Genomic DNA, 27990 nt, shown 5'->3' on the forward strand with positions numbered 1-27990 from the left:
GCTTATTTTGTCCCTGATTGTTAACATTTGGAACATGAGTGAGAGGGAAAACAGCTGCATGAAATTGTGGGGGTTTTTTGTCCAGAAAACAGACTGAAAAGTGGTTGTTTTGCTGCTTGTGCGTACTGACATGTACTCAGACCTGTTTCTGCTGTCTATGGAGGGACTAGTCCTTTATTGTAACACTACTATATATTAACCAGGAATCTGTCAGGCACTGTCTTACATGGCAGCCATGTGTTTTTAGATGTTTTCTATCTTCTACTCACCAAATGTAGTCAGCATATAGATGAGTTTTACATCCAACCCCATTCCCAGTTGGCCTCATGCAGCGTGTGCCATTTTCCATTTTCTCTCACTCATTACAGGCAGGGCTGTTGACCTTGTGCTTCTGGTTCATGTACAAGAGCAGATGTGTTGGCTCTGTGGGGCTTAATTGAGAGCAGCAGTACAAGCCATTGTCTGTTGAGGTTTATCAGTCATTAGCCTGATAGCATGCTAAATGTGACACAGATTGCCACAGCGGTTTACTTGCAAAATAAAGTCTGTGAAAGCACCTCAAACAAAGGAGAGGAAATGAAAATAATTTGAGGAGGAGAAGACTTCAGTGTCTTTCTCAGGGCCCCTTGAGTATGAAGCCGATTCTGGCCCCCACGTCTCCCTGTAGGACACAGAGGTGACTTTGGAAAGTGATCTGTACACTGCTGGGCTGGTCTCAAGTGTCGTCATGGCAAGTTACTGGGCAAATGGATATACGCATCCTCATGAAAACCAACAAAGGGATATGCGGTGTATGTACATATTCAACTTTGTATGTTCAAGGGTGTTCTGCAGCGGAGTGAGCTTGTGCTTCAAGAATCAATCTTTATTAAAAAGGATAAGACTGAAGAATTGATTTAATGAATGCGGCCTCATGTCCTGCGGCCACATGTAATCCACAGAGAATCATTGAGCATGAGCTCAGGGGGACAAAAAATGTTCGTAGAAGACTCATGGAGTGGCCTGTAATGATAGTCTCCATATAATCCCATAATTCCTTGTTTAATTAAACTCTGGAGCTGGCCTTGAGACTCCGCCAGCTCTGTTGCTCTTTTGTTCTCACAGTTGTTATTTGGAGGCTAGGTTTGAGTATTCTTTTGTCCACTTATGTTGAAAGATTTGACTGGAGTGAGCTTTAAACAGACATCAGAGCGGTAAAACAACGAATTAGACGGCAGGAACTCACTCAGGCGAGACATTCAGGTGAGCATTATAGTTTTCATTTGAGCTGAATAGCAAAGGGCCACTGTCAGAAGCAGAAATCTCTTCATACACCCTCTTCTTCAATATCTCCCTTTATTTTCCCTCTCCCACACTTTCTGGACTGTGCATGATGCAATCCAACTAGGCCTGGAGCAACACTGGCACATCACGCCGCCTTGTCAATGTCTCAATGAGGAAATTATGAAAATGTGAATTTTATGACATGAAATGAAAAGGGCCATGTAGTTTGAATAGACATGCAGAGGAGGTGAAAATGATGCAATTTTCTAAATTCAGTTATAACGGTAATGTGCAATGGTAATGCGTATTTGCTGTCAAAAATTTCCCTGTCGGCCTGGATTGTACAGCTTTGTGCTGTATCTATATTCCTCGAGCAAAAATTCAGCTTAGTTGAATGCCTAAAAAGTAATGTAAAATATGTTCTAATTCATTTAATGACAGCAGATGGAAACACATGGGACTGAATGGTTTCGGTGTGATATTGTGTTCTATTTTATACACTTTGGCTGCGCTGTGTATGAGCAGTGTGCCCTGGGCCAATGAGAGAGAAAAGCAGGGTGAGGAGCAGCAAGGTGGCCTGTGCAGATTAACCCCTCTACCCACGAACACCCCCACTCCCCCTCAGCCCTCTGCCTTCACAGCCTCTGGGGCCCCTTTCAGAGGCAGGATTGTGTATCAGGGCCTCTTCTATATTAAATAAATATCCACAGATTAAGATAATATTCTCCCAGTTGTATACTGAGAGAGGAGAAGCTGTCATTTGAATCCTCTATGTTGCCAGTCCCTCGCTCTTCAACAACAAAAGAGACTCCAAAATGCAGATAATGCTGTTAGAGCTAGTTTATGATCAGTTTCAGTTCACATTTGATGCTATTTTCTACAAACACCCCTCAGTTAATTCACACAAAAGACTCCTTAACTTGTTTTCATTCCATGATCACACACAGATGGCCCTCTGTCCCTTTCTTCTCACCTCAGGTAACCGCACAGATGATGGTTCAGATGTAGATTCGGAGCCTGACTTGCCCCTGAAGAGGAAGCAGAGGCGCAGTCGCACCACCTTCACTGCTGAGCAGCTGGAGGAGCTGGAGAAGGCTTTTGAACGGACACATTACCCAGACATCTACACCAGAGAGGAGCTGGCTCAGAGGACAAAACTCACAGAGGCGAGAGTACAGGTCAGAAACACAGAATAGTGCTAGGAAACACAGATGGATGAGTACACACATTGTTCTGTAACAGACCTGCATGAAAACACATTTTCTGACTTGCCTCTTGTGGGACCCTGCCAGGCAGAAAGTTTTTTCTGAGTTTGTCCATGTTTATAGATGAAAAATTTAGGGACAAAGGGAGGATTTGATATTTAAAAAATGAAACAGCAACATGGTTTTCCAGAGGCTGAACTTAATGCTCTGGAACATCTGAATATTCAGTTTTTATTGGAACTACTTCGTTGTAGCTCCAATCAAAACTGTTCACGGTGAGATCTTTGGAATATGTGGAGTAACTGGGACAGTGATCTAAAAAACCGCCAATCCATTTTTTTTCCCCTTCAATTTTGTAAACATCACAAACAAAATTACATTTACCTCCATAAATCTCAGAGTTGAATATCTCAGAACGCAGACAAAACTATCCGCATCCCTAGACCCCGCTGAGGTAAGTGAGGAAATATTTCGTAATACTTTGGTTGTACCAATCCTTTAAACACATGTGTAATTGGACATTAGCTTTGCAAACTTTAAAGACTCCACCTGTCAACATCAATGGGCCGTAGTACCTCAGTCCTGAGAATCACCGAGACAAATATCTGGCTTCTAATGTAGCATGCGGCTTGTTGTAGAGGCTCACACACTATTACACCTTGTCCAGGCCTCACGGGGCTCTGCGCTACATGAACAGCACATACTGTAATTCCCCTAAACACCCCTAAAAAGCATGACACCTGACTGAACTCACACTCACTCAGTGTTCCTCGTGAAAATAATAGTATTGCTCCTCTTTTACCAACAGAAATGATATATCCATCTGTCAGGAAGATGTTAACCCTTCTTTCCATATTGCGCGGTGCACATAAGGCAGTTTGCTGCTTACCGTTAGCCTTTATGTTTGAGTGCTTTGACAGGGATACTCCCCATCTTCACACCTCAGTCCCAGGAATCTGTCTGACAGCCTGGGTGCCCTGCGGCCGTACGTAAGATTGAAGGAAGCTATGTACAGTAGAGTTACAGCAACAGCTGTTCCTCCAAAGACTGAGAGGGGGGAGAAAAAAAGAGAAGAAGAGAGAAAGGGAATGCATTCCTGATGGATTTCTCATTTCGGCCTTTGGCCAGGATCTCATCCCATCACTTTCAAGCTTGCCGCTGCTTGTAAAACCCTCCACATATCACACAGGGTTCCTCATCCTCTCTAGGGAACCTATGCCCCGACAACAACATTAATCAATCAACTGCTTGTAAAAAAAAAAAAAAAAAAAAAAAAAAAAGCTCTGGGGCACCGCTCTCCTCTTACCACAGTCGTTCACACTCCCTCTGAACCCCCACAAACTCCTCACCGCATGCTAACTGTTCATCACACTACAAACATGCAGTTGGGGTAACTGATTCCACACATGTCTTTGTCCATCTTGAAGCCCCCCAACACGCAAGGATGTCCTATATGTCTGAGTGTTTAATGCCTCACTCAAGGGAGGAGAAATTTATCTCTTTTCTGTTATATGGCAATTTATTAGTTTTTTTTTTTGTGTGTGAGTGTGTGTGTTTGCATAAGAGGGAAATGTGGACAAGAGGTGGGAAAACTTAAAGCTACATCAATAATCTGTATGGAAAATCAACTCAAACACATTCTGATAATATTCATTTAGAAGTAAATTCAATATTGCATTTTGCAGATTGAGTTCCAACTTTCCTAATATGGTTTAATTTAGCTGCACAATTGCATAAACCAAATTTTTTGATGGTAAATGCCATATACAAATGCATCATTCTACTGCAATTCATAGTCATCATAGAGGACAGTAACACTTGATGTTTGAAAGAATAATCCATGCCTGTATTAGCTGGCATGTAGGCCTATTTATGGAGACGTACAAAAATATCTAAACATGAAAGCAAGAGAAGAAAGAAAAACATGGAGTGACTGCTGTCTCTTTGCTGTTAGATAATAGACTTAAATGATGTCATGTGAAAACCTGAGGAATTTGAGTCATGGCTATAATTTGTTAATGCTGTTTTCTTCATAATCTAATTCTTAAAGGCTTTGAACGTCTCAAAAGGTCAAGTCAAACTTAATTTTCTGAGAAGGTTACAAAGAAATAGCGCTGGTAGCCAAAATAAATAATGCCCAAAGCTGCGCTGCAGTTTGGTGAGCGTGTTTGCAAGAGGATATGGGTCTGCAGCTGTGAGTTAATGAGTCTTATAGATAGATGTGTCAAAGCATTTCTCAAAAATGTATTGCAAGTTCTTAAACTACTGAAATATCAGGAAAACATTTCAACATTTAACCCTCTTAATGTACATTTAGATAATAAAAATAAACTAAATGTAGAATTTTTTTAGTTTAAATGTGAATTTTCTGGTGTGTGCATGTGTGTGTCGTTTGTATCACAGCGTTCTGAAAATGTCCACCAGCTGGACTTTCACATAGGTGCCCAAATGGCCCATCACAGGGCAGGAGAGAAGAGACCCTTTGGCCTGAGAGCAAAGCTTCTCCAGCACAGCTGCAATGACGCATCTTCCAGATGTCGCTCAGAGACTAATCGGTGTTTGGGGCTGAGAAAGAAACTATGGGCAGGGGGTGTTGGAGGGGTCTCACACACTCATATTTTAGCTTGAATTTGTGTCCACGGTCATGGTTCACTGCTACCCGTTTGTCATTAAACATGGTGATAATGTGGAAAGTCGTTTTTCTTTTTTTCAGGTTGGGTGCAGAGGTAAAGTGCACTGGTGGGGTGCAAACATGGCTGCAGTGGCTCTCAACCATCACAGCCCAGAGCTGTGTTGTAAATTAAACTGCTAAATTCTTGTGGAAGTGATGAGTGTTTGGCTTAGCGCTGACTCACAACCTAAACTCATAAACAGAGCTAACTCCCTTGTGTGTGCCCTCGCCTGCCATTTTAAGACCCTTTCACCATCCATCTTTATCAGCCCCACTGCCCCTTTCAGCAGAGCTACCAGCGCTCCTTCACCAGCACGAGCCTCGCAATGGTTTTATCACCCCAACTGACAAATTGTGGGATATGATCCATATCTCTCAGCAATTAGTTCCAGGCTGTCTCAGTGGGAGGAGATACTGCCAAGTCTACCTTCAGTATATGCTCCGCTGATGCAGTGTGCGCTGCCACTTTCCATCTGATAGCCCCTCAGTTTTAACAGGAGCAGGCGGCAAAGCCATTCCATGAGCTATTAGAGAAGAGAGCAGCATTTGTGTCCGCTCCCTCTGAGGAGTGGACCAGGTGGGGGTGGCACTGAGGAGAAGGGGGGGGGGGGGGGGGGGGCAGGGGTATGTGCAGGCAATAGGCAGCAGACCGCTGTAAATCAACGATCACAGAAGAAGCAAATTACATTCTCGTCTATTTAGACTGAAGTTTTTAAAGAGACTGACTCCTGAGTCTCGGCTGAGGCTCATCATGCCGCCGCCAGCTCGCTTTACCACATCTGTCACATAGATCCTCTTTCATTACCAATAAACATTCTGCATGTAGCTATTATAGTTAGTGGAATCTAATAAGGTATAAGCATTGCTTTTTACAAAGCGTGCAAATCAATTTGGTTAAAAGTTTCTCTCTTTATCTGTGGCTTGTGCTGGCGTGTTGATGTATGGGATGAGCACAGGAAAAACACCTATGTGGAGTCTGGACTGGCTGTCATAGCTTTCTGCAAAAGACCAGTACAGCCAAATTCACACTCATGCGGATGCTTTTAAACCAGTTTTCAACTTAGCTAGTGAAAATATAATCCCATAGGGAGGTATCAAGAGGTAATACACAGTTTCCCGATTGTTAAAATATCAGTCAAGTACCAGCGGCAAGAGAGAAAATCACAATGGAGCTGAGTGGTGACAACCAAACCCAACAGGCAACTGTATTCCCGCCAGTATGGGTTTATGTTTCATAAAGGAATAAATAGGATTTGTGTAGATTGTAGGGGAGAAATTGTTGCAATGCATCAGTGTGAATGTTCTAACAGTTTCTTATTATTAGAATTTAAATGACTTTGGTACAGTGCTTCTGTACTCCTGATACTTATCAAGCTAATCCCACTCTCCTCTCAAATTCACACTCCTAGCTACTTTAATTAGCATAGTGCCAGTCTGGAAGGCAAGCAGGGAGGGAATCAGAGAGAGAGAGAGAGAGAGAGAGAGAGAGAGAGAGGGGAAAGAAGAGGGGAAGGAGAGAGGAGAAGGAGGAGGTGTGAAGGAGGGAGGGAGGATGGGGGGGGGGTATTGCGTGGTATGAGACAGAGGAGGATTTGTATGTTGAGGCTGGTTGCATCACCCCTCTGTGTTTTTGTGGATATGAAGTCAGCAGCACATTTTGTTTTGTCATTATCTCGGCTCTCGGTATTCATCTACCGAATGTTGCAAATTGGCTCCTGAAAGGCGTCACACATTCAGTACTTGTCTTTGACAAAATAATTCATGGAGGATTGTCTGAACGGGGAATTCTGAAATATAAGTGATCCTATTTAAGAGAAGCAACATAGAGAGGTTTTTACTGCAGTGCAGTGTCACGCGTTTACAATGTTTGGAGCGTGTATTATCACTGATCAGCGATAAGAAAAAGGCAAAATGCCTCTAGATCGCTAGGAATCGATTCTTTTGGCTGAGAGTGAATGGGAGATTAACGACAATGAACCGATGCAAGCAGCCAAACTTGAACTGGAGACTAAAATGTGTCACTGTACTGAATTGTACTGAATGTTGTGGTTGCAGGTTTGTTATCCGATTGCAGGTTTGAGGTTTGCATCTAAACCCTCTTCTGGTTGTGCTGTAGAGCAACCTTCACCCTTTGTCCTCCTCCAGCTGTGTCTTCCTTCAAGTCTTCCTCTTTTGTTTCACAAGCAGGAGCTAAGCTTGACTTCTAAGATGGGTTACTGCTCTTCTATCCCCCATTCCTTCCCAAAACTTTCTCCACAATGATTCAGAGATGCGGTGCAGATGTGTCCAAGTGCACTGGATGCGGGGAAGCCTTTTAGTCCGTGACAACGAGACAGAAGTGAGCCACATGAATTCGGCTGCACATTTGTAGGTAGAGAGGGAGACATGGAGGAGCGCTGCAGCTCTCTGTGCTGCAGAGAATTAAACCGGATTGTGGGGAAAGCAGAGGAGAATCTGTGGTCCAAGGTGACTTTGTGATCAGGTTCCAGAGCGGAGCCTCAAATCCTCAGCTTCAGGCTGTGTGTGAGTTTGTGTGAGAGCGCACATGTTTATGTGCAAGTGTGTGCTCGCAATGTATGCATGTTTGTGATGGCGTATGGGCACTTGTGCGCATGTGTGTCACCACTTGTGCACATGTTTATCCCAGTCTGTGCTGACAGCCTGATGATTGTTGGAGAAAGCACTCAGTCGGTGACACATGCTCCTCTCTTGTCCCATTTATACAGTATATACAGCGTTAAAGTGGACACATTGCATCTGCATTTGTGCACAATAACTCAGTAGAGCTGCTTTAAGTAGATTTAGTGTATTCACATAGCCTGTTCAAAGACTAAGAAGTTCTGCCAGTTCCTGTAAATTAGGAGAATTTACTCCCTGTGAGCTGAATGGATGGAAAAGATTGTCTCAGAGAAATTTTAACAGCAAATACGTTTTGCAAGAAACAAAACAAAACGTTGATACTCAAGGTATCAGCCGAACGCTGAATGGAAACTTGTTTAATTTGTCTTCCCTGCAGTGTCTGCTTGTAGCCACTAAAACATGATTTAACTTATTTATGGTTATGCTTAGCCACTCACAGCACTTGGTCATCGTGGTATTGATTTAATACTGAAACTTTGTTTTGCCTAAAGGTAACCTCAGATGAGACTATCAGGATTCTGTCCCGTGTCTCTGGTGTCCTGTGCCCATAACCCTCCCAACAACTTTCATGCTGTCGAAAAACTACCACTTCCTTCACTGGAATAAAGGGTTGCTAGAGAACATAATTCAATCACCAATTTCCTCACAAAAATGTAATTTGCAAAACATTTTAGTGGTATAAAAACTTTTCAAAGAGGCAGTGTCAGATCAGAAGGGAAACATCTTTCCAGTAGTTTTACAATTACTGGCTGAAAGAAGTGACGCACTGACAGCTGAGGGACACATTTTTGGTCTTTCCTGGTCTCACCCAAGACTATTTCAAATTTCAATTGCATGAAGGTGAAAACAAGCTCAATAATTATGATGGATTTTATTAGCAAAAATATCCAAATTTACATTAAATCTACAGTGAGAAGCACCATTACTTTTGTAAAGGAAATGCCTGGTAGAGCAGCTACAAATGAATATATGTACTGAGAGCAAAAATTAAAAAAACGACTTCCCCGTTTAAGTGTTTTGTGTCTGCCATGATGGAACACCTCCTTCCTAAGCTTGGATGACAAAGGGGGAAGGAAGTGAAAGTGAACATAAAAGAAGGGTGGGGTGAGTGGATGAGGTCGGAGGTGAAGTGGCACTGTGGGGTGGGGTGAGGGGGAGTGTGTGGAAGGAAGGGGTGTGCCCCCCGTGCCCCCTCCCCTGGGCCAGGCAGCTGTTTGTCTGGCCCAGTAGGAGCTTAGTTCAGACCTTGGACCACGCTCCACTACATCCCAATAGCAGAAATTTCACTGGAGCCACACACCACATTTGTTTTGGAATATCTGATTGAGCGACTCAGACGGGGTCTTTAGAGGCGATTGGGCTTGAGATAAAATTTTCCTGTTGGTTTTCCAGTTGCATAATTGAGGTTCGCCAGACACAGTCGTCGCCTGTTGCATCCCATTTTCTTTTTAGGAAGCTCTCACAACTAAACCTAACTATAAGCAAAAAAAAAAAAAAAATCACTGGGTCTTTTACAGAGGCAGTGACTGTGTGGGAAAAGAACCACATTCAAATTAAGATCTCTGTTGGGCTGAGATCCCTTGTAGGCCTATACGAGTTTATATGTATGTTTGTGTGTACAAAAAAAGAGGCAGCCCCCGAAAAGCAGTGAGTATGTCGCTGTGTAAGTCCCCTTGAAAGTGTCCCTCTTTAAGACCTGTTTAAAAGGGACGCCCCCTCTTTGTGCCCACTGTTCTCCGTGGCGTATGGAGGGGCTTTTGTCCCCCTCTTTCATGTGTTCTCACAATAGCCTGGGCCGTTTGAAACACAACAGTAGATGAACTGCGCTGACAGTGTATTAAACTCTGATGAATTGCCTGTGCGAGGCATAGATCAATGTCCTTCAACCCTTAGCACACAGTGAAGCCTGGGCCTTGTCTTGGTTAAATGGAACAGGTTGCTGGCTCTTTTCAAAAGGCCCTGATTATATTCGTGTTTTGTTGAAGCAGAAGCCTTTTTAAAATGTGTAAATCTTTGCGGTTCAAAAGAGTCCTATTTTTCCCCCTTTCATTCAGGCAATTGACATTGTGTGTCTGCGCTTTAGTGCTGCTCATTTTGCGAGCATTTTGCTGTTTGCAGCCTTAGAATTCTGTGTCTCGACTCTAAAGTTAAACACTTTCTTCAAACTGACTTTTAAAGCTTTAAAACAACCACATTAAAGCAGCACGGTGTAACATAGCAGTTGATGTTTCTCTGTATCTCCAGAGAAGTGATGGCCTCTCTCAAAGCCTCTAATAGTTTCACAAACATAGCTGAGGTGTGTGATGTAGAGACTGGTGGCCTACCTCTGACCTTTAAATGACTTCTTCCCTCTGAAGGAGGCTTAGGGCAGACTGTTTACACAGATCACAGCTTCAACCACTTAAGAACAACAGGGACAGACCACTGAGCTCTCTATGGCAGCTCCCACAGGGACTGCTGACTCTCAGCTACCACCAGCACCACCACTCACATTAACCGGCAGATTAATCACAGGTGGCAGGAGCCAGCCGACTCTGCAGAGGGTCCTCTGCAGTCAAATGCTCACTGCACAAGCATAAATTGAGTTTTAGTGAATGCAAGATAAAACAAAACCAATTTGAAACCTGCAGGAGTTCAACATTCAAAGCTGAAAATGAGTTTAAAAAAAAAAAAACAACAAAGAATTTCAACTGTGAAATTGTGTGTTTTATAAGACTTTAATTTCTTCTGTAGGTGTGGTTCAGCAACAGACGAGCTCGGTGGCGTAAACAGGCCGGGGCCAATCAACTAGCGGCCTTCAACCACCTGCTTCCTGGAGGATTCCCACCTACAGGCATGCCAACTTTACCCACATACCAGCTACCGGAGTCCAGCTACCCCAGCACCACGCTATCGCAGGGTAAGGCGACACAATAGACTTCCATCTGAAACATACAGTATGCTCCGAGTTTTAGAATTTTAGTAGATCACATTAGTGCTGTTTATTTGGGGTATGCCATCCATTCGTTCATGTTAATAACACTGTAATTATATATGAAGCATTTGCTGCACATAAGAACCTACAGCAAGTAATTATCTTTACAATCACAGCTTTGTCACAGTGGGAAAGAAACAAGCCTTTACTTCATATGTGTCCTTTGCAACACCTTTAATGTATAAACATGACTATAAATTGGTAAAAGAATTTGAGGGAAGGACATTTAATGGTTGACTTCTGACCTCCTGAACTTACATTTGTCTCCTGTTTTTATTTCTAAGCACAATTTCTTGGATTTGTTCTTACCTGTGCACTTTTTTTTTTTGCTGTCAGAGGGCAGCAGTACATTGCACAGACCCCAGCCCCTGCCTCCATCCTCCATGCACCAGGGAGGTCTGAGTGCTGACAGCAGCTCTGCTTATGGCCTGTCGTCCAATCGCCACAGCTTCTCCAGCTACTCTGATACTTTCATGAGCCCTTCAGCATCCAGCAACCACATGAACCCTGTTGGCAACGGGCTCTCCCCACAGGTCAGTCCACATTTCCACATCTATTCCCCTATAGGTAGTGTTCACATTCTTCCTCCTCCACCTCCTCCTCCTCCTCCTCCTCCTCTCACTGTTCAGAATATGTAATTGTATTTGACTGAAATTAAAATTCTGAAACAGCATGTTCAGCAAAATAACTGCCAGTGTGGGCTTTTATGTTCGCCTTCCAAAGCCCTGGATTTATTCTAGCTATTCTAAATTGCTACATTTGTAAAACAATTGGATTAACATCAACAAATTAAAATTCATCTTGATAGTACCGCAAGTACTCAAGCTGCTCCAAACAGCGGTTTTTCGACTTTCCTGGGACATCTAAATCCTTGCGCTGTGCAGTGAGAACACATGCAGATGAAATAATTAGCTAAAGCTTATAAATGTAGACCCATAATCTTCTTCACGTAATTGTCTGCAGCTGGAAGACTCCTGTGCTATGTGTGATTTTCTTCTTGTCTCTTCACTGTATGATTTCCAGGCAGCTCAATGTACAGAGTGACGAGGGTGTTGCGTTTTTCCGCTCCTGCTGGTCACTTCACCTGCTCCCGTACGCTCCTTCTTAGGTTCCTAGATTTCCTAATTCTAGTTTAAATCTGTGCAAGACCCAAAAATATCTATGATCTCTGTGCCATCTTAATGTGTGATACTGTATGTGCAGGTTTGTGCGCTCCGTTTACTGCTAAGCGCTAGATTTCACATGTTAACCTCTTTGGACACCTCCCTTAATGAGCATTTAAATGCGACTTTATGGTAAGGGTGAGCTTTAAGTAGCACAGAATGAAAAATGATTTGTATTGATGCACATCGTGTGTACGGAGTGAATTATACACAATTACCCATCAATACTGGCCAGTCTTGCCCACCCTCACCAACAAGATGTGGTTAACAGGCAGAAAATAAGATTGAAATGGTGTGTAAAGAGTTGAAAATGAATTTCAATGCTGCATTTGTCCACAATTACCCCGTCGTTCACACGTGTTTTATTGGGAGTTTTTTTTTTTTTCTTCAAATATTTCTCAAAGCAGATTGGAAACATTCTTGGTATTACCCTCTTTCTTCAGAGAAGAAAGAATTAAGGATTTTGTGACAAAAAAGAGATTTTCTCTCCTGCTGGAGCGACGGAGGATAACATGGAGGCTCACAGCGTGTTTGATTGTTAATCGTGGCACAGGGGCTTTAACTGCTAATGCTCTCACTGCAAACCTGCACAAAAACACCAGGAACATGGAGTCGTTTTTTTTTTTTTTTTTTTCATTAATGGCTCTCTCTAATACTGGCATGGGGTGCACTGTCGCTTTCTTTCCCTCTCTGCACAGGCATTCAAGAATGTGTTGGGATATTAAACATTTCCTGTCATAGTGAGGATTAGAACAGGAGCCTTTGGGCAACTGTACAGCATGGATTTTCAGTATTCAATTACTCTATCAAGTGGGTTTGATGAAAGTCTTTATCGAAACCCACCTGAAATGCAGTTTATTATTTTTTTAAGTCATTTATTTATTTTCATTTATTTTTATTTTTTATTTTTATTTATTTTATTTTTTTTTTGTGGGGGGCACATGCATGTGGTGTGGATGTTTTGATGTGTCACACCATGTTTGCACTGCACAGAATTGAAATGTATTGAATGCATGCAGAATGCTGTGTGGCATTCCTATCAGTCTCTCAGCATGGAGATGAATGTTCCCACTGACAGCAGAATCAGAGTTCACTCTGTGGTGCAGGGTCCTGCTGGGCTGGGCAGCCTCTCTCTCTCCTTCTCTCCCTCTCTCCCTCTCTCTCTCTCCCTCTCTCTGTCACTTCACAAACATGCAGCTATCCACAACACAGGAAACTTGCACAATAAGCATTCATTTCACCTTGTCCAGGCCAGACCTTGCTTTGTCTTTGCTTGCATTTAAACAAATTTTTACTCAAACAGCGATTCAGTTTCAACTTAGGAAAATTATCAAAACACATTCGACACCTTGCAGTTTATTTTTTTATGATTTACAGCATGTTTTTCCCTCTCCTGTTTTCCCTCCACTGTAATGTGAAAAAAAAGGAACACAAACAGACTCTCTATCGAGATGGAAATGAGAATTTGATATTGTAAGTTACAGACAGCATCTGTTTGCAGGAGATATGCTTGTGCATTGGTATGTGTGAGCGATTTCTTCAAGTGTCTGGCATTGATGGCCTAGCGGTTGCTGTAAAGATTGACAAAAATTCTCTGATTCCCAGTAAATGGGCTGTGGTGGCGAGGTGCCAAGTCTGTAATGGAATCCTGCAGCGTTCAGCAGTCCCGACAGGAGCTCGCGTCCATCCCAATCCCATAACCTATCCCGACAGCACACATTTTCCCATTACAGGCGGTGGAAAAGCTATCCACTCTCAAACTGGTTGCTGTCATTGTGGGATGTACAGCGTGTTTGGCTGGTTGAGGGAGTGCAGTGTATTAGAGGTGGTGAGACTGAAGCTGTGCATGGCTGGGCAAAAGGTATGAAACCAGAAGTGTGTTTTGTTGTTGGTCTTGTTTCATTTAGCGGCACAGCAGGTGTTAGAAAGAAGGACAGGCAAGGGCACAGAGGACAGGCATTCCAGTATTTTTTCAGCCATCTTTACCTGAAGATTTAAGCTGATGTCTGCCTTTTTTATTTTGGTATTTTTCATTTTTTATATTTCACTTGAAATAGGCCTGTGTGTTCACCCCTATGTCACGATGCTTCAAATTTGAATCTTGCAAAACAAATAAAAAATATTTGTTTTGGACAGACAGCATTGTTTTCACTGAAGAGGTCTTTGCGCTTTGACAGCCAAGACACAGTCATCTCTCAAGAACATTGTATATTTTGAGCAAAACCCGATAATATGAAGCTGAAAAGAGCATTTTAGATACTTTTCAAATGATTCTTTGAAGCGGTGTTCATGTACATGGCATTTGTGGGGAGACATTTGGGCTGAATTCCTCATTACTGCATGACAGGGACACCTGCTGGGAGAGGAAAGAAAACAACTGAACTGCACTGGAGAGCTGAAGCCATAGCAAGAGGAGCTCAGTGGCAGAGCTTGGGTTTCACTCCTCAGAGAAATTTCTAGAAATGGCAACAGGGAATAAAAAGAACAAAAAGCATTTCTCTCGCCGGCCGAATTTGGGAAATGCACTGTTGAATGCATGCAGTGAAGTTGTACGGTGTCCGCAGATGATTCAACATGATAGAAACAGCTGGAAGTCAGTGAACTCTATAGGTATGGTGGATAGAGAGATTTTATTGCCGTTTTTGATGAAGGAAGTTCGCAAAGTTTTGTGAGGAACTTTTTTTCTGTTTTGCAGTTTTATGAAAGTGTTGTGTGTTTTGGAATGACAAGGATGTGTGTGTGTGTATGTGTATCTGAGGAGGGCCTTTGGGCTGTGTGAGTGGGCTGGGCCTCCACACATACACACACACACACACACACACACACGTACACGGGATCAGAGGCAGAGCGGCTCTCACCCCTGCCTCCCTTTGATCTGTGTCCCCAGGCCTGCCTGCCCGCGCGGCGCTGCACCGTACCACGCACGCTGACACCATGCTCACCAGCGACTCCCCACAACTGTCTGAGAGAGATAAGCCAGGGGAGACTCCAAACTGTGCTGCTGCTCTTCCATTAGCTAGCGCAGACGCTTCTTTTAAAAACGGGATGAATTATTTTTAAGAAGCAAGCTCTGCTGTTGCCAAAAAAAAAAAAAAAAAAAAAAGGAGAGGGGAAAATGTACGGAACAATCTGGAGCTCTGGCTTCATTCCGCCTCCCTCCCTGACTTCTAACAAGACATTCTGCACCTGAATACCAATGAGAGGGGGAGATTCATGTAGTCCCCCACATTATTAAAACTTGGGCATTAAGCCTCTCACCGGGCACTGTGTCAGCTGGCAGGCTCCACTGACAACAAATCAAAGGGGATGAGCACATAGCCTGCATTCATAGCTCAGCCACTCGCAGTGCAAGAGGGGGAATACATACTGGTTAATTAGAACTCCCATTAAAACAAATACTGTTTCAATTTGGCAAGTATAAAAAAAGATGTAAGAGGCTTTCAGAAAAAAGAGACCTGCTGTTGGCAGCTGCCAAGAAAATCCAGGGACTGTAAATCATATCCACTGGCTATACTGTTTCTGAACAGATTATTAGTGTTTGCTGTTGTTTTGCAACACTTTTGAACTCTGAGGAAAGATTCTCCATCTGTGGCACCAGAAATGAACCTCTGCACACACCGTGGTTGTTGTGTTGCGTCGGCCTTCCTCCTCCACATGCTCATGCATCTTGGTTTGTCTCTGCAGTTTGCAGACAGTTATATTCCTGCAAAGCTTTTATGATGATGTAACTAACAGCACTTATTTTTTTTCAGTCTAAACTCGAAACCTTGTGCCACTTGTAGAGCAGCATCGTGGTCATAGCTGCCGCTTTACAGACCTCAATTTGCAAGTAGCTGAGACAGTGCTGCAGTTTGCTACCCTTCTTTATACCTGAGCCATTTGTTGCTCACTTCATCTTTTAGGTCTCTCGAGCACCCAAGTGAAGCCATTTTCCTTTTCATTCCAAAATATTTTTGGTCGGAGCTTTGTGTATTCATCATCTATTTTTCACCTACCAACCTTCCTTCCCTCCATTTGGCTTTTTGTCATCCCATGATGCCTTGCCAATAGTGCTTTGCTCTCTCTCTGTCTCTCTCTCTCTCTCTCTCTTTCTCTCTCCCCACCTTCCTCTCCTGCTCCAACTCTCTCCCCTGGAGAGGCAGCTCTTCTCCCTACGCCCAGATGAAAGGCTATGGCGGACAATAAAAATGCTATTTAAATGCAAGGGTGTTTGTGTGCGGGTGAGAGATATTTCCTGCTGAAAGTGAGCTGCTGCATCCTGATAAATAGTAAATATAAGGGAATGTGATTTACATTTATCTTGCAGAGGCAGCCAATATGAATTTCAGTAAATCCTAGAAGATGGGGATTTAAGGAGGAAAATGACTGAGACTGATTCACATGCTGTGTGTCCCACGCAGTTGAAATGCCTATAAGGTGGAGAGTGGTACTGCCTTTATTAAAGTATAGGCACAGACATCGATCCTATCTAAAATACCTATTACACACAGGCATACAGTGTCTCACATGCTCATCTGTGGAGATTTCCAGCCTCATACACACACAATTTGAAGGTGACTCGCCTGAAATAATAATGATAATAATAATAATAATAAAACCAATAATAATAATAAAACTAACAATAATAATAATAATAACAATAATAATCCTAATTATAATAATAGTAATAATTATAATAATAATAATAGCTACTTGAAATAGCAGGCTGCTGGGCAGGTGAAGTGTCTGTGAGGCATACGCATCCCCCTTCTCTACGGGGTCAAGGGTCAGGGTGCAGAGGGTTATGGGACGGCTGGGGAAGATGGAGGGCTGGTTTGCTGTGAACCTGCCCTGCTAGCCGGAGGTTTGGGATGCTGTCTAGCTGCATGTGGTTCCCGTTAGTTCCAGATGCCACTCTGACAGGTGCATAGCTGTGATTAATACTCTCTCTGACTTTTTCTCTTCTCACCCACGTTTTCTCATCCTGTCCCTCCTTCCCCTCTGTCTCTCCCTGCATGTCCCTCACTGCTTCTTGACTTTCTCCACTTACCCTCTCATTCACTCATAGACTCATATTCATGACCCTTTAGCAAAGTTGATTCAACACTCACAGTTTTCTTGGCCTTTGTAAAAAAGAAAAAAAAAAAGAAAAAAAAAGAAAAAGAAAAGAAAATATGAGTATCTCCTGCCGGCATGCTTCATTTCACGTGTCTCTTTCTCTCTCCTCTTTTCTTCCTCCTGACAATAAGATGAGAATATGGGAGGTGGTTGGGTCCTCAGCTGGTTGTCTCATGCAGCAGCTCTCCCTTCTCAGTCTCCAGCTGAGAGCTATTTCACTATTTATTTACATGTAATTATGGCTATGAGGTGCAGATATTAACACTGTCAAGAACAATTTGACCTGACATTTTTCACTAGACCTGGCCCCTGCTGTTTTTAGCAAACAACCCCCACCCCTCTCCTCCTCCTCCTCCTCCTCCTCCTCCCCCCTTTTTCTCCTCCACTCCCTCGATCCGCCTCGCTTTCCTTCTGGAGCTGCTCCCTCAGACACACACAGGCCCTGCCTCGCTGAAACCACTCTCCTGGAATCAGAAAATCTGCCGTTTAATTTAGAAGAGGCGTTGGTGCAAGGTGCGGAGAGTTGAAGTCTCTGTGTGTGTGCATGCGTGTGTGTGTGTGTGTGTGTGTGTGTGTGTGTGTGTGTGTGTGCGCATGTGTGCGTGTGTGTCTGTGTGTCTGTCTGTCTGTGTGTCTGTGCGCGTGTGTGTGCGCTTTGAAGGGGCCTCTCTTGTTCCCAGTGGCTGAATCCATCCCATAGTTACTCAAGCATATCACTAGCAGAGAATAGAGGATTGCTCCCCACACGTTCTCCAATTGCAGTCCAATAGACGGCATATTAACCTCTGGTTAGTGCAGGGCCAAGTTTATGGCTTATACTGTGGGATGTTTAGGAGGGAGGGGAGACCTTCCTCCAGCTTGTGCAGCTGTGCTTTCTTGAACACTAAGGCTAGCATGCGCTAAAGTGGGCTAGAGAGGATTTAGCTTAATGGAAATTTGCAAAGAGACACAGAGGAGGTGTGGATAACCCTAAAATAGATTTATATTCTATTCCATTTCTACTTGTTTTAGCTTCCTTTGTATGAGTGAGCAGCTTGATGGAGCACAGGGAGAAGAGACACCGGCGCGGGACAGCTAACATGTTGTGAGGAGTGACAGCTTGTTCCAGTGCCCGCTAATCGTCCTCATCTGTGCCTGACTTGTCAATGCCCAGATTCTGTCAGTGCCAATCAGCCTCTTAATTGAACACAATTAGCACCCCTCCCCAACCCCCCCATATGCACCACATTCTTCAAAGGCCCATTTCTCTCCCTCCAGCACCAAACCCCACCACCCCCAACCCTTCCTCTCATTCTACCTCTCATTCTGCTTCTGTCTCTTCATCCTATGGTGGAAGACACTTTTCAGTTTTTATTAATGTGCCACAGCCAATTAACGCGGTGGCATGCAGGCCAGAGCCCGTCATCTGCTGCCTGCCACCATCCCGGCTGTCTGCTGCGGCCCCACGCCACCCCTCGCGCCACCTCCACCGTGACCAAAACGCTTTAATTCAATTTATGCAATCACTGTTATTTTTAAATAGTCATTTTGTCTGCTCAGATGAGGGGCCTTACTGCCTGCTGGGCCGGCCCTCTCATGTGAGGGATGGGGGAAGGGTGGGATGTTGTGGGAGCAGGAGTCGACTGACTTCGGGGGGGGGGGGGGGGGGTTCCCTGATATTTTCATTTGTTATTTACCTCTTTCATTTTTGTTTTATTTCAGGTTACTAGGTGTTTGATTCTGATTTTGTAAACAAGGATTTGAGGCACTGAAAAGTACATTTTTATTTAACAAGTTATCAAAGAAAATATCTGAATTACCTCTGCATACACATATATTGTTAAGAGTCTATCTTCAATATTTTGGCTGTTCTCAAAGTCAGACTCTTTCCAGTAGCTAGGATCTGTGTGACTCCTGGGTCACAGAATTAAACACTATTCTCTTCCTGTAATCACGCCCTCAGGACTGGCCTTCAAATATTGATCTGAAATTCAGTGCCATCACTGTGGATCTTTAATCACTCTCTGCTGAAGCGAGTATCAGCCAGGCAGATCTGCTAAGGTGCAGGATGCCATTCTGCACCACTCAGATAACTTACAGACATTTGGAGTGCTCATTTTTCCCTGTCTGCCCCGGTGACCTCTGCCTAACTTAAAGGTACATCTTGGGGGCATTTTGATTTGGGCAGAACGGGGAGCTATCGGTGACAGAGGAACTAATCCAGTCTTGCGCAGATTAAGAGTATTTGTGGAGTGGGGTGTGTTGGCGCTGGCGCCGGGAATGGAACAGAAGGGGCTCCTATCAGCTCTCCAGGCAGGCTAGCCCTCAGGCCAGTGCAGTCCTACAGGAGTCTTTGTACTTCCCAAAGCCTCCACTTTTCCTCTCACTCAGTCTATATCACTTTCTCTTCTCTCTTCTGCCCCCCCCCTCACCCTCTTTCCATAGGCTCTCATATTTTCACTGCTCCATTTCCCCTCTTTACATTTGTGAATTTGTGTTGTTTTAGTCCAACACAAGAGTTCAAGTGCCCAGTTGTTATCGTCACTTACCTGAATGGGGACAAACAGTTGCGATATGGTTTCTGTGAGTCACGGATCTAAGATACGTCAAGTCCATACTTTAAAAAGACATAGTGCTGCATATTTCAGTGTTGCACAAGGTGTTAGAATAAAATAGTAGAAGTGCAATAACATCAACAATTTAAAAAAAATAGTGGTCTTGCTGCACATCTGCATCCTCTTTCTTTACTGACTTTGTTCCCCTTCTTTTTGTTTTTATTTTTTCTTGTCTCACTCTCCCAGTGTTTCTCGCAGCTCTGTCTCTGTCTCATTGTTTTATTCTGGAAGGAAATCCAACAAAGAACAACTCGTCAAACATTCGTGCAGACAAAAAAAAAATGTAATTTGACTGTTGAAGAAATTAGGGAGGTATGAAAGGGCCTCTTTTTGTGTCTCAAGTGCACTATTTATTTATCTGAAAGGATGCACATTGTATCAATTTACACTTCCCCATTCACTTCGCCACAGGCTGGAGGGCTCAGAAGTTGAGAGAATTAATTACTTTTTTATTATTATTTATAAAGTAATCTATCTGTAGAGAGGGAGCGGAAAAAGGAGAAGGAGAGGGTGAGGGGAGGGGTGTGTGAGAGAGGCAGGGAACGCCCTGGAGCATTGTCCTTTAAACTAGGTCCTGGCTCGCATTATCTCCCAAACCAGCACTCACACAACGTCAAACAACAAACGAACTCTGGTGCTGCTGAGGACGCTGTATGCAAGGAAAGAGAGGGAGGTGGTGAGGGGTTGGGGGAGAGGAGTGGAGAGGGAGGAAGGGAGGGAGGGAAGTAGAGAGGGATGGAGAGACGCAGGGAACGAGTGTTTCTCCACAAAAGTATGTTAGGAAACATAATGTAGTTAAGATTTTTTTTTTCCTCTGCTCTAAGATTTTACACCAATTTAAACTCTACAAGTCGTGTTTAATGTACCTGTGTTTACACTGAGATGTGTACTTTAGAAATCTGAGCTACATCCTGGTGCAAATGACAGTCAGTCACTGAAACAGCATCAAATACTGTTTCAGCAACAACCTGGTCGATCCAAAATCACATCATCTTAATGTCTAGCTGTGTGTATTTTATATGTGAAAAAAAGTAAGAAAGTAAGTAAGTAAGAAAAAGCTCTTTATTCCCAAATATGCTGGCCAGGAGTTTGAGAGGGGTTTTGAATCAACACCACCAGCAGGAATACTACACTTTATGCCAGAATTTAATATCTATAAAGTTTTATTTTACATAGTGTGTAGTATGTGAGGGTATCCAGCAGCAAATGTTTTTTACGAGCTAATGTGACTAAAGCAATGTGACTAAGCTAAAGTAACACTTGAATGTGATCTGAAAGAACTTTATGGCGACATCAAAGTAGCAATTAAAACTGACCCAAGGATAACATAAGAGATGTGGACTAGTCAGACAGCTTTGAGTCGTGTTTAGAGGCTGAAGTGGCTCTCAACTCAAATCCGACCCGGCACCTTATAGATGAGCTCACCTCTAACTGTACCTTCATCAGATTGGGAGGATTGGCAGTCAGATTTTTATGTGAGCAAAAAATACAATTTGCACACAGCTAACAAAAACCTTATAACTCCAGAAGAGTTTACCTTTTCCCCTCTAGAAAACCCTTCAATCATTAAGACAGGATCCTCTTCTTTTTTTCTTTTTTTTTTTTTTTTCTTTTTTTGAAGGATAGCTACATCCTCACAGATGACAACACTTGTCAGACTCATAAGCGGCCGATCCATCCTAATTCACTAAAATAGCAAAACTGCAGCAACGTCAATGATAGGAAGTCATTTTCTTTTGAAGAACTTTTATGAGCATGAAGAGTAATCGAGCCAATTGTTGGCTATTCTGTTTCATAAGGAAGCGATGTAATCGAGCTTCAATTAACCAATGACTAAAATGGACTCTTGCCCTCCAGCTGTCTCGCTCAGGACACTTAACAAGCCCCCCCACCCCCAACCCCACCCCCCTTTCACTTTCTACCATCACAAACCATCAGGACTCACACTCCTCATCTTCCTCAGAGTGCGCAGCTCGGCTCCATATGGGAGGGAGCATCACATGTGTCCAGCATGAAGAGGGCCATGAATCTCCCTCTTATGGATACATGTCACATGCTTTGTCTGCAGATGTGGAGGGGACGATGGGGGTTTCCATACTGATAGAATTAACATGTGGAAATGACTAACCAGCCTTTATGTTTCTGATGTGATTTGAGTGCTTCGAATTTCCTGGGAGGCCTTTTCTAAAGATATGATTAATTTGCAGAATATGGTTGATTTTCCCTCTGTGGGATATTCTTGGCTTAGTGCATCATTTGTGCACTGTTTGGCTTGCCCCTGCATTGCCTATATGGTTGTGTCATATGTGTGTGTGTGTGTGGGTGTGTGTGTGTGTGCATGCATTCAAACATATGTCTGCATGTGTATCACCCCTGTGTAACCACCTCCATGATGGGCTAATTGGTTTAGCAGCCAAGGGGCCAAAGGCCAGTGCAGCATAGCGAAACTCAACATGAACCTGATGTTGAAAGGAAGGTTTCCCTGCAATAGGAGGGAAGCATGTGTGGGACAATTCTCTTTTTTACCACCCCCTCCCACACACATACACACACACTCACACATACACACACACACACACACACACACACACACACACACACACACACACACACTCGCCACTTTCCCTTCTTCATTTAAAGAAACTTGCAGCACAAGAAAACAAAATTCCTCACAGCATTCAGGGCCGCTGCGCTTCAGACTGGAGTAGCACTAGAGGTAATCTCTTCCATTTTAACATATTTTGAGACCTTCTTCTGACGAATGTCACATGCTATTACATTAATCTAGAATATTGAATTGGAAGCTTTTATGCACTATGAATAATATACACACTGTAATATTCAGGCGAGCCCCAACCTGCAATATCAGCGGGCCCCTCAGTGAGGTTTGTGGAGCCTACTTTGTGTGGGGATCTGAGGGGATCATTTACCAGTTCCAACTCCATTACTATTCATGAGATGGGTAGGCTAGGGGCGAGGGATTAGGGACTCCCTTGGTGCTTGTTGTGCTGTAGGCTCAGGCTCAGGCCTCAGGCTCCGGGACAGGGGCTGTCTGGCACGGATGGTGGGTCTATTATCACCCTGGGACCCTTCTGTCCCACAGCAGAACACTTACTGGCAGCGCCAGCTAATGGAAACAGTCTCTCTTGTTCCCTTTCTCCTTTTTTTAACCTCATCACCCTCCTTGTATCCTTTACCCTGCTCTTAAAAAAAAAAAAAAAAAAAAAACGATGGGGAAGTTTTTCCCATTCCCTATTTCAAAGTTGAAATGGTGTATTTCTATCGAGCATCTTTACCGTGAAGTGCTAGGATGGCACTATATTTGCAGGAGAAAAAAAAGTACTCTCCCTCAACTCTGTCAATGCTTTGATCCTCAATTTTCCAAATTTCTAACATCCTCCGTTTCCCCTTACCCCCCAGGTGATGAGTATCCTGAGTAACCCCAGCGCCGTACCCTCCCAGCCCCAGCACGACTTTTCCATTTCCCCCCTGCACAGCAGCCTGGAGAGCTCCAACCCCATCTCAGCCAGCTGCAGCCAGCGCTCTGACACCATCAAGAGTGTGGACAGCCTGGCTTCCTCCCAGTCATACTGCCCCCCTACCTACAGCGCCACCAGCTACAGCGTGGATCCTGTCACCGCAGGCTACCAGTACAGCCAGTACGGCCAGAGTAAGTAAACCATTCATTAACATTTATATACTGAGTGCTTTTTGTCTTTTCGTGTGTCCAACGAGAGCAGGTCATTTGTTTCTATCCTTTTAAGTTGACTACATTTAAAAAGCCTATGAAGTGATGCCTAGCTCCCAGGCAGGAGAGCCTCCTGACCTTTGCACCCTGGTTGGTCAAGGCAGACACGTGCTCTTGATAAAGACCCCCCCACGCACACACATACACACACACACCCTCACCCCACCACCAACACCACCACCATCCTCCTAGAGAGCGGCCTCGGTCACACCCCACTCCACTTGGATGGGTAAGAGGAGAGGACCACTTCAAAGAACGGCACACCCTCAGGGGCCACAGTGTCCTCTTGCCCACCTCTCGCTTTCCCTCTTTCTCTCGTCTCCATCACACACACAGACACACACACATACACACTCATGCACACACCCTCAGGGCAGGAAAGAGTTTGCTTTATTAGATTAGCATAATTGACTGATGCTGTCACAGCCATTCATAAGAGGTAAAATGAAGCACACTTCCCCAACAAGCCAGCCAGCGCCAAGCTAGCCGACATTTGTTTGTATTTATATTCAGGTTCTAGTAGTGAGCTGGTGGGTTGTGCATCTGCTGGTTTTCTTTTTCTTTTTTTCTTTTTTTTTTCTTTTTTGTTGATGTGTTTGTGTTGTGGTGCATGGATGCATGTGAGCGCGTGCCAATCCGTCACGTTTGGTGTGTGTGCGTACCAGTGTTTTGTCAGCAGCACGAAACTGATGGCAGTGCGGATGTGAGCTGATGTGAGGTTAATTAAGACGGTGATTGAGCACAGTAGATGGGTAATGAATGGAGGAGAGAGGAGAGAGCTGCTGTCTGAGGATGAAAATGATCGGCCATGTGGAGTGTGGAGGGCATGAAATCAGAGATGCCAAGTGTAATGAAGACTGGCACATAGAACACACACGGGGACCCATCTGAGTGACAGCATGGAGACTTTACCAGGATGCACATGCTCTGTGCCAGCAGCGTGCCAACCTCAGACAAGGGACAGGGGAGGGGTTTTTATCTTTCACTCTCTCTCAGTGAATTGTTTTTCATTTGACTCACTGGCTTCTGCCACAACTTATTTCAACCTTAATCAAAGGAATGAAATGAAAGTGAATAGGACATATGTCTGAGGAATCTACCACCTGTCTGACGTGTGTTTGTTTTTGTTTTTTTCTGTCTTCTTGTTTCCGTGCAGCTGCTGTAGACTACCTAGCTAAGAACGTGAGCTTGTCCACCCAGAGGAGGATGAAACTTGGAGACCACTCAGCCGTGCTGGGACTTCTGCAGGTGGAGACGGGACAGGCCTACTGAAGCCCTCGGGACACACCTTAGACGTCTCTCCTCCACCCTCTGCCACCCACTCCTCCATGCTCCATCAAGTCTGGACTCCAACTCCAGCTCCAGCCTCTCTGCTGCTCGATCTGCAGCCCGGCCGTGACATCAGCGCACAGACACGCAGCCTTGCTGTGTACCAGAGAAAGTGACGCTTGCGGGTGTGACAAGGCTCTTCTGGGAATGGAACTAAACTTTTCACACCATTGTCAACCATCAGGCGGCTCTGCACCCTCTCTTCTCAATCTTTGGGCACCCCTTCCTGTTCCTTGTACTCGTACCCCTACCCCAAACCCTGTTTTGTTTTTGCTCAGAGGGCCAGACAGGACCCCAGACGACCCAAGAACGGTCGGCTGCCTTGGGCCCGGTTCCTCTTTGTCATGGCTGCAGTCCAGCACACATTTAGAGCCATCAACAACATGTACTTTGACCTTGCTGTTCATAGTAGTTAACAAAGCCAATATCATTTGAGCGACTCTTATTCTTGTTCCTTTTTGATATTGTTAAGATTATTGTTGCTGTTATATGATTATGGTTAATGTGATTTATGTTGTTCTTTGATTCCATTCGTATCTCTTTTCTCTGTTAGATGTTGGTGTGTAAAACACAGTGGATGACTGAGACGATTTGGGAGTGAGTGTCTGTTGCGTGTGCATGTTTGCGTGTCGGCACAGTCTCACAAGAGAGGATGATTGTTTTCCAAGCTGCTGTTCCTCTGCCTGTTCCCTGAGCTCTAATGTTCGTGAGCGATTTGACCTTCCCACTTTCATATTCATCTTGACATTCCTAAAGAACTTGGCCACTCTGTGGGAAGTCTGGCTGGATGGATTCTGCAGGGAATTAAAGCAACGTTTGGCGGCCAATAGCTTTCCCCTTCTAACCTCCATCCCATCCTTAGCCGCGGTCCATGGGGAGGGGGGCATTGTTTGCAAAAACAGGATTGGGGAAATTAATGTATTTTGTTTAGAAATATGGACCTTGCCAAGGAGGGCTAACTCAATTCCCCCCCTCTACTCCTCCCAAATCCCCATCTGCCAGGGAATCCTGTGTGACTTAAACAGTGTAAAGCAGATTAAATCACACAAATATAATGTCAAAGCTAATTCACAGTGACCCTTCCCATTACCAGCCAGTATTTCTGTTTTTATAGAGTAATTAGCACATTCTGTAAATGCGCCTTCAGTCGGTTTCCACTTTCAGACTAAATAAGCATTCCTTCGAAACATTCCACAGGCTCCATTTACGAATATAAGCATTCCAGCGCTTTCTGTTATGAGATTAAAAAGCACACAAGCTGTGCCATTCACATGCACTCTGGAAAAATCATATAATCCAGTCAGTTGTGAAAGGGCACAGGTAACACCACTGATTGGCCCCCCTCTCTGGTTTGGACCGGAGCCCCCTCTAATCCTCCACTTTGACGTACTCACTGAAATGTACAAAAAAGAAGAAAAAAAAAAAACATTTAAAGAATAGTGAATATGAGACATTTGTGTAGCACTCATAGTTGACTTGACACGATCCAGGACCAGCTGTTCCCCTTGAGATGTGTGTGATTTTTTTTTTTTTTTTAATTGGCATCAGTGTGATATTGATGATGTACACAGAATTGTTAACTTTATCTCAAGACAGAATTTGGTTCTTTGTCGCCTTTAAAAACTGAAAACTGTAAAGTAGCTGGAGCAGATGTGTGTATTGTTTGTTTATAAAGAGTATGTTTTATACTAAAACAAAACTATGTTGAGTGGTAGGTAAGCAAGGGATCTGTGGAAGTAAATGTTTGATTTGAGTTTCCTTAACTGGCTTGTTTTCTGTTGGTTTTCTTTTTTAATTGTATTTAATTGGTTTAACCTGTTATGACCAAAAGGTTGGTTTGTCTTTGGCCCGGGTTGGAATGAATTTGTATAAATTAGTAAAATATAAATTCCATTAAAAATGTTGAAATTAAAATTGTATAAAAGAGGATCAAACTGAGCTCAATGGAAAACGAAAGCTTGGTGACACAGACAGACTCCCTGGACCACGGGACCACTGTATATTTGAACAGGTGGCTGGAGGAACCGTCTCTACACGTCAGAGCATTTTGAGGGTGTGTTTGACCACCTGATCTTACAGACTGATTATTCGTGCAGACCAGATTTGACTGGACCATGGACCTAACACACCCGAACTCCTGAGCCTTCGGTGTGGGACTGGGTTCAAATGTGACGATGACGATGATGATGATGATAACGATGATGATGATTATGATGATGATGATGATGATATTGATATTGATATTGATGATGATGATGAAGCTGGTGAAGACAGCCTCTCCGCTCTGGGAAAACTGAATCGAGTCTCGTTTGATTTGTGGACCAATAAGACTTCCGGAGGAAAAAGTCAAAGTAACGTTGACTCCGCACTGAATCGCAGCAGCTCCAACTGCTCCGCTTAGACGCCTCACTCGTGTATATTTTAAAAAGGAAGAGTTTTAGAATCGTCTTTAGTGTATCAAACCCATTTCTAACACTTGCGTCAATAAACATTTGGATATTTAAAGCATACAACTCCTTATCCCCCCTCCCGTCTGTTTGACCCTTAACCTGTTTAGTTGCTTTCTGACACCTGTGCTTTGCTTTAGTCCTTTTTCTGTTCCGCATGTGTGTATATTATCATGGTATAATTTATTCTGCTGTATGAAGTATTAGAATAGTGGGAAACTTGTATTGGTATTTACTACCTTCAGCCTGTTGGTGTGTTTACTGTAACACTGGCGTAACTGTTATCAATTAAAGATCCAAAACTGATTTCTGACATTTGTCTCTTTTTTTTTTACTGTGTGTGTTGATTGTTTTGCATGTTTTTAACGCAGCAGGTGTGAACTCTTTTCTACTACTATGTGTGTGTGTGTATGAAGTATTGCTGGGAGAAAATTAATCAACAGCTATTTTGATCATTGAGGAACCATTTAAGTTATTCATCCTGCTAATTTTCTGGTTCAAGCTTCTGAAATCTAAGAATTTGTTGCGTTTCCCTGTTTGATGTCATTGTGAATTGAGTATCTGTGAGTTTTGAACTGTCAGTCGGGCAAATGTAAAGACTTCACCATGGGCTCTGGGAAATTATGATGGGTATTTTTTTTTTTTCTTTTATTGTCTGACATTTAATAGAGTCAAAATGTGATAATAAACAAAAAAAAAGCCAGCCAATTAATTCATAATGAAAATAATAGAAGTTTATGTGTGCATCTGTGCACATATGCATACATGAGTATATGCACATTGTGTTTGCATGTGTCCTCCATGTGTGTTCAAGTACATTAGTGGAGCCAGCGGGCCACCAGTGACTCTTCCAGTGCTG

The 27990-nt window shown here is 43.6% G+C and overlaps 1 protein-coding gene across 4 annotated transcripts in view; it reads left to right on the forward strand.

The window, feature by feature from the left end:
• pax7a (paired box 7a) overlaps positions 1–27437 on the forward strand; it is a 48084-nt gene extending 20647 nt beyond the window's left edge. For all 4 annotated transcript variants that reach the window (XM_056405655.1, XM_056405671.1, XM_056405664.1 and 1 more), the window contains 5 exons: positions 2242–2441; positions 10513–10678; positions 11090–11286; positions 23028–23277; positions 24512–27437. In XM_056405655.1, the coding sequence (XP_056261630.1) occupies positions 2242–2441; positions 10513–10678; positions 11090–11286; positions 23028–23277; positions 24512–24627 (929 nt within the window). In that variant the 3' untranslated portion in view covers positions 24628–27437. The remainder of the gene's footprint in view (positions 1–2241; positions 2442–10512; positions 10679–11089; positions 11287–23027; positions 23278–24511) is intronic.
• Positions 27438–27990: the final 553 nt, after the last annotated feature.

This window comes from Seriola aureovittata, chromosome 2, assembly GCF_021018895.1.
Source record: "Seriola aureovittata isolate HTS-2021-v1 ecotype China chromosome 2, ASM2101889v1, whole genome shotgun sequence".
NCBI classification, from domain to species: domain Eukaryota; kingdom Metazoa; phylum Chordata; class Actinopteri; order Carangiformes; family Carangidae; genus Seriola; species Seriola aureovittata.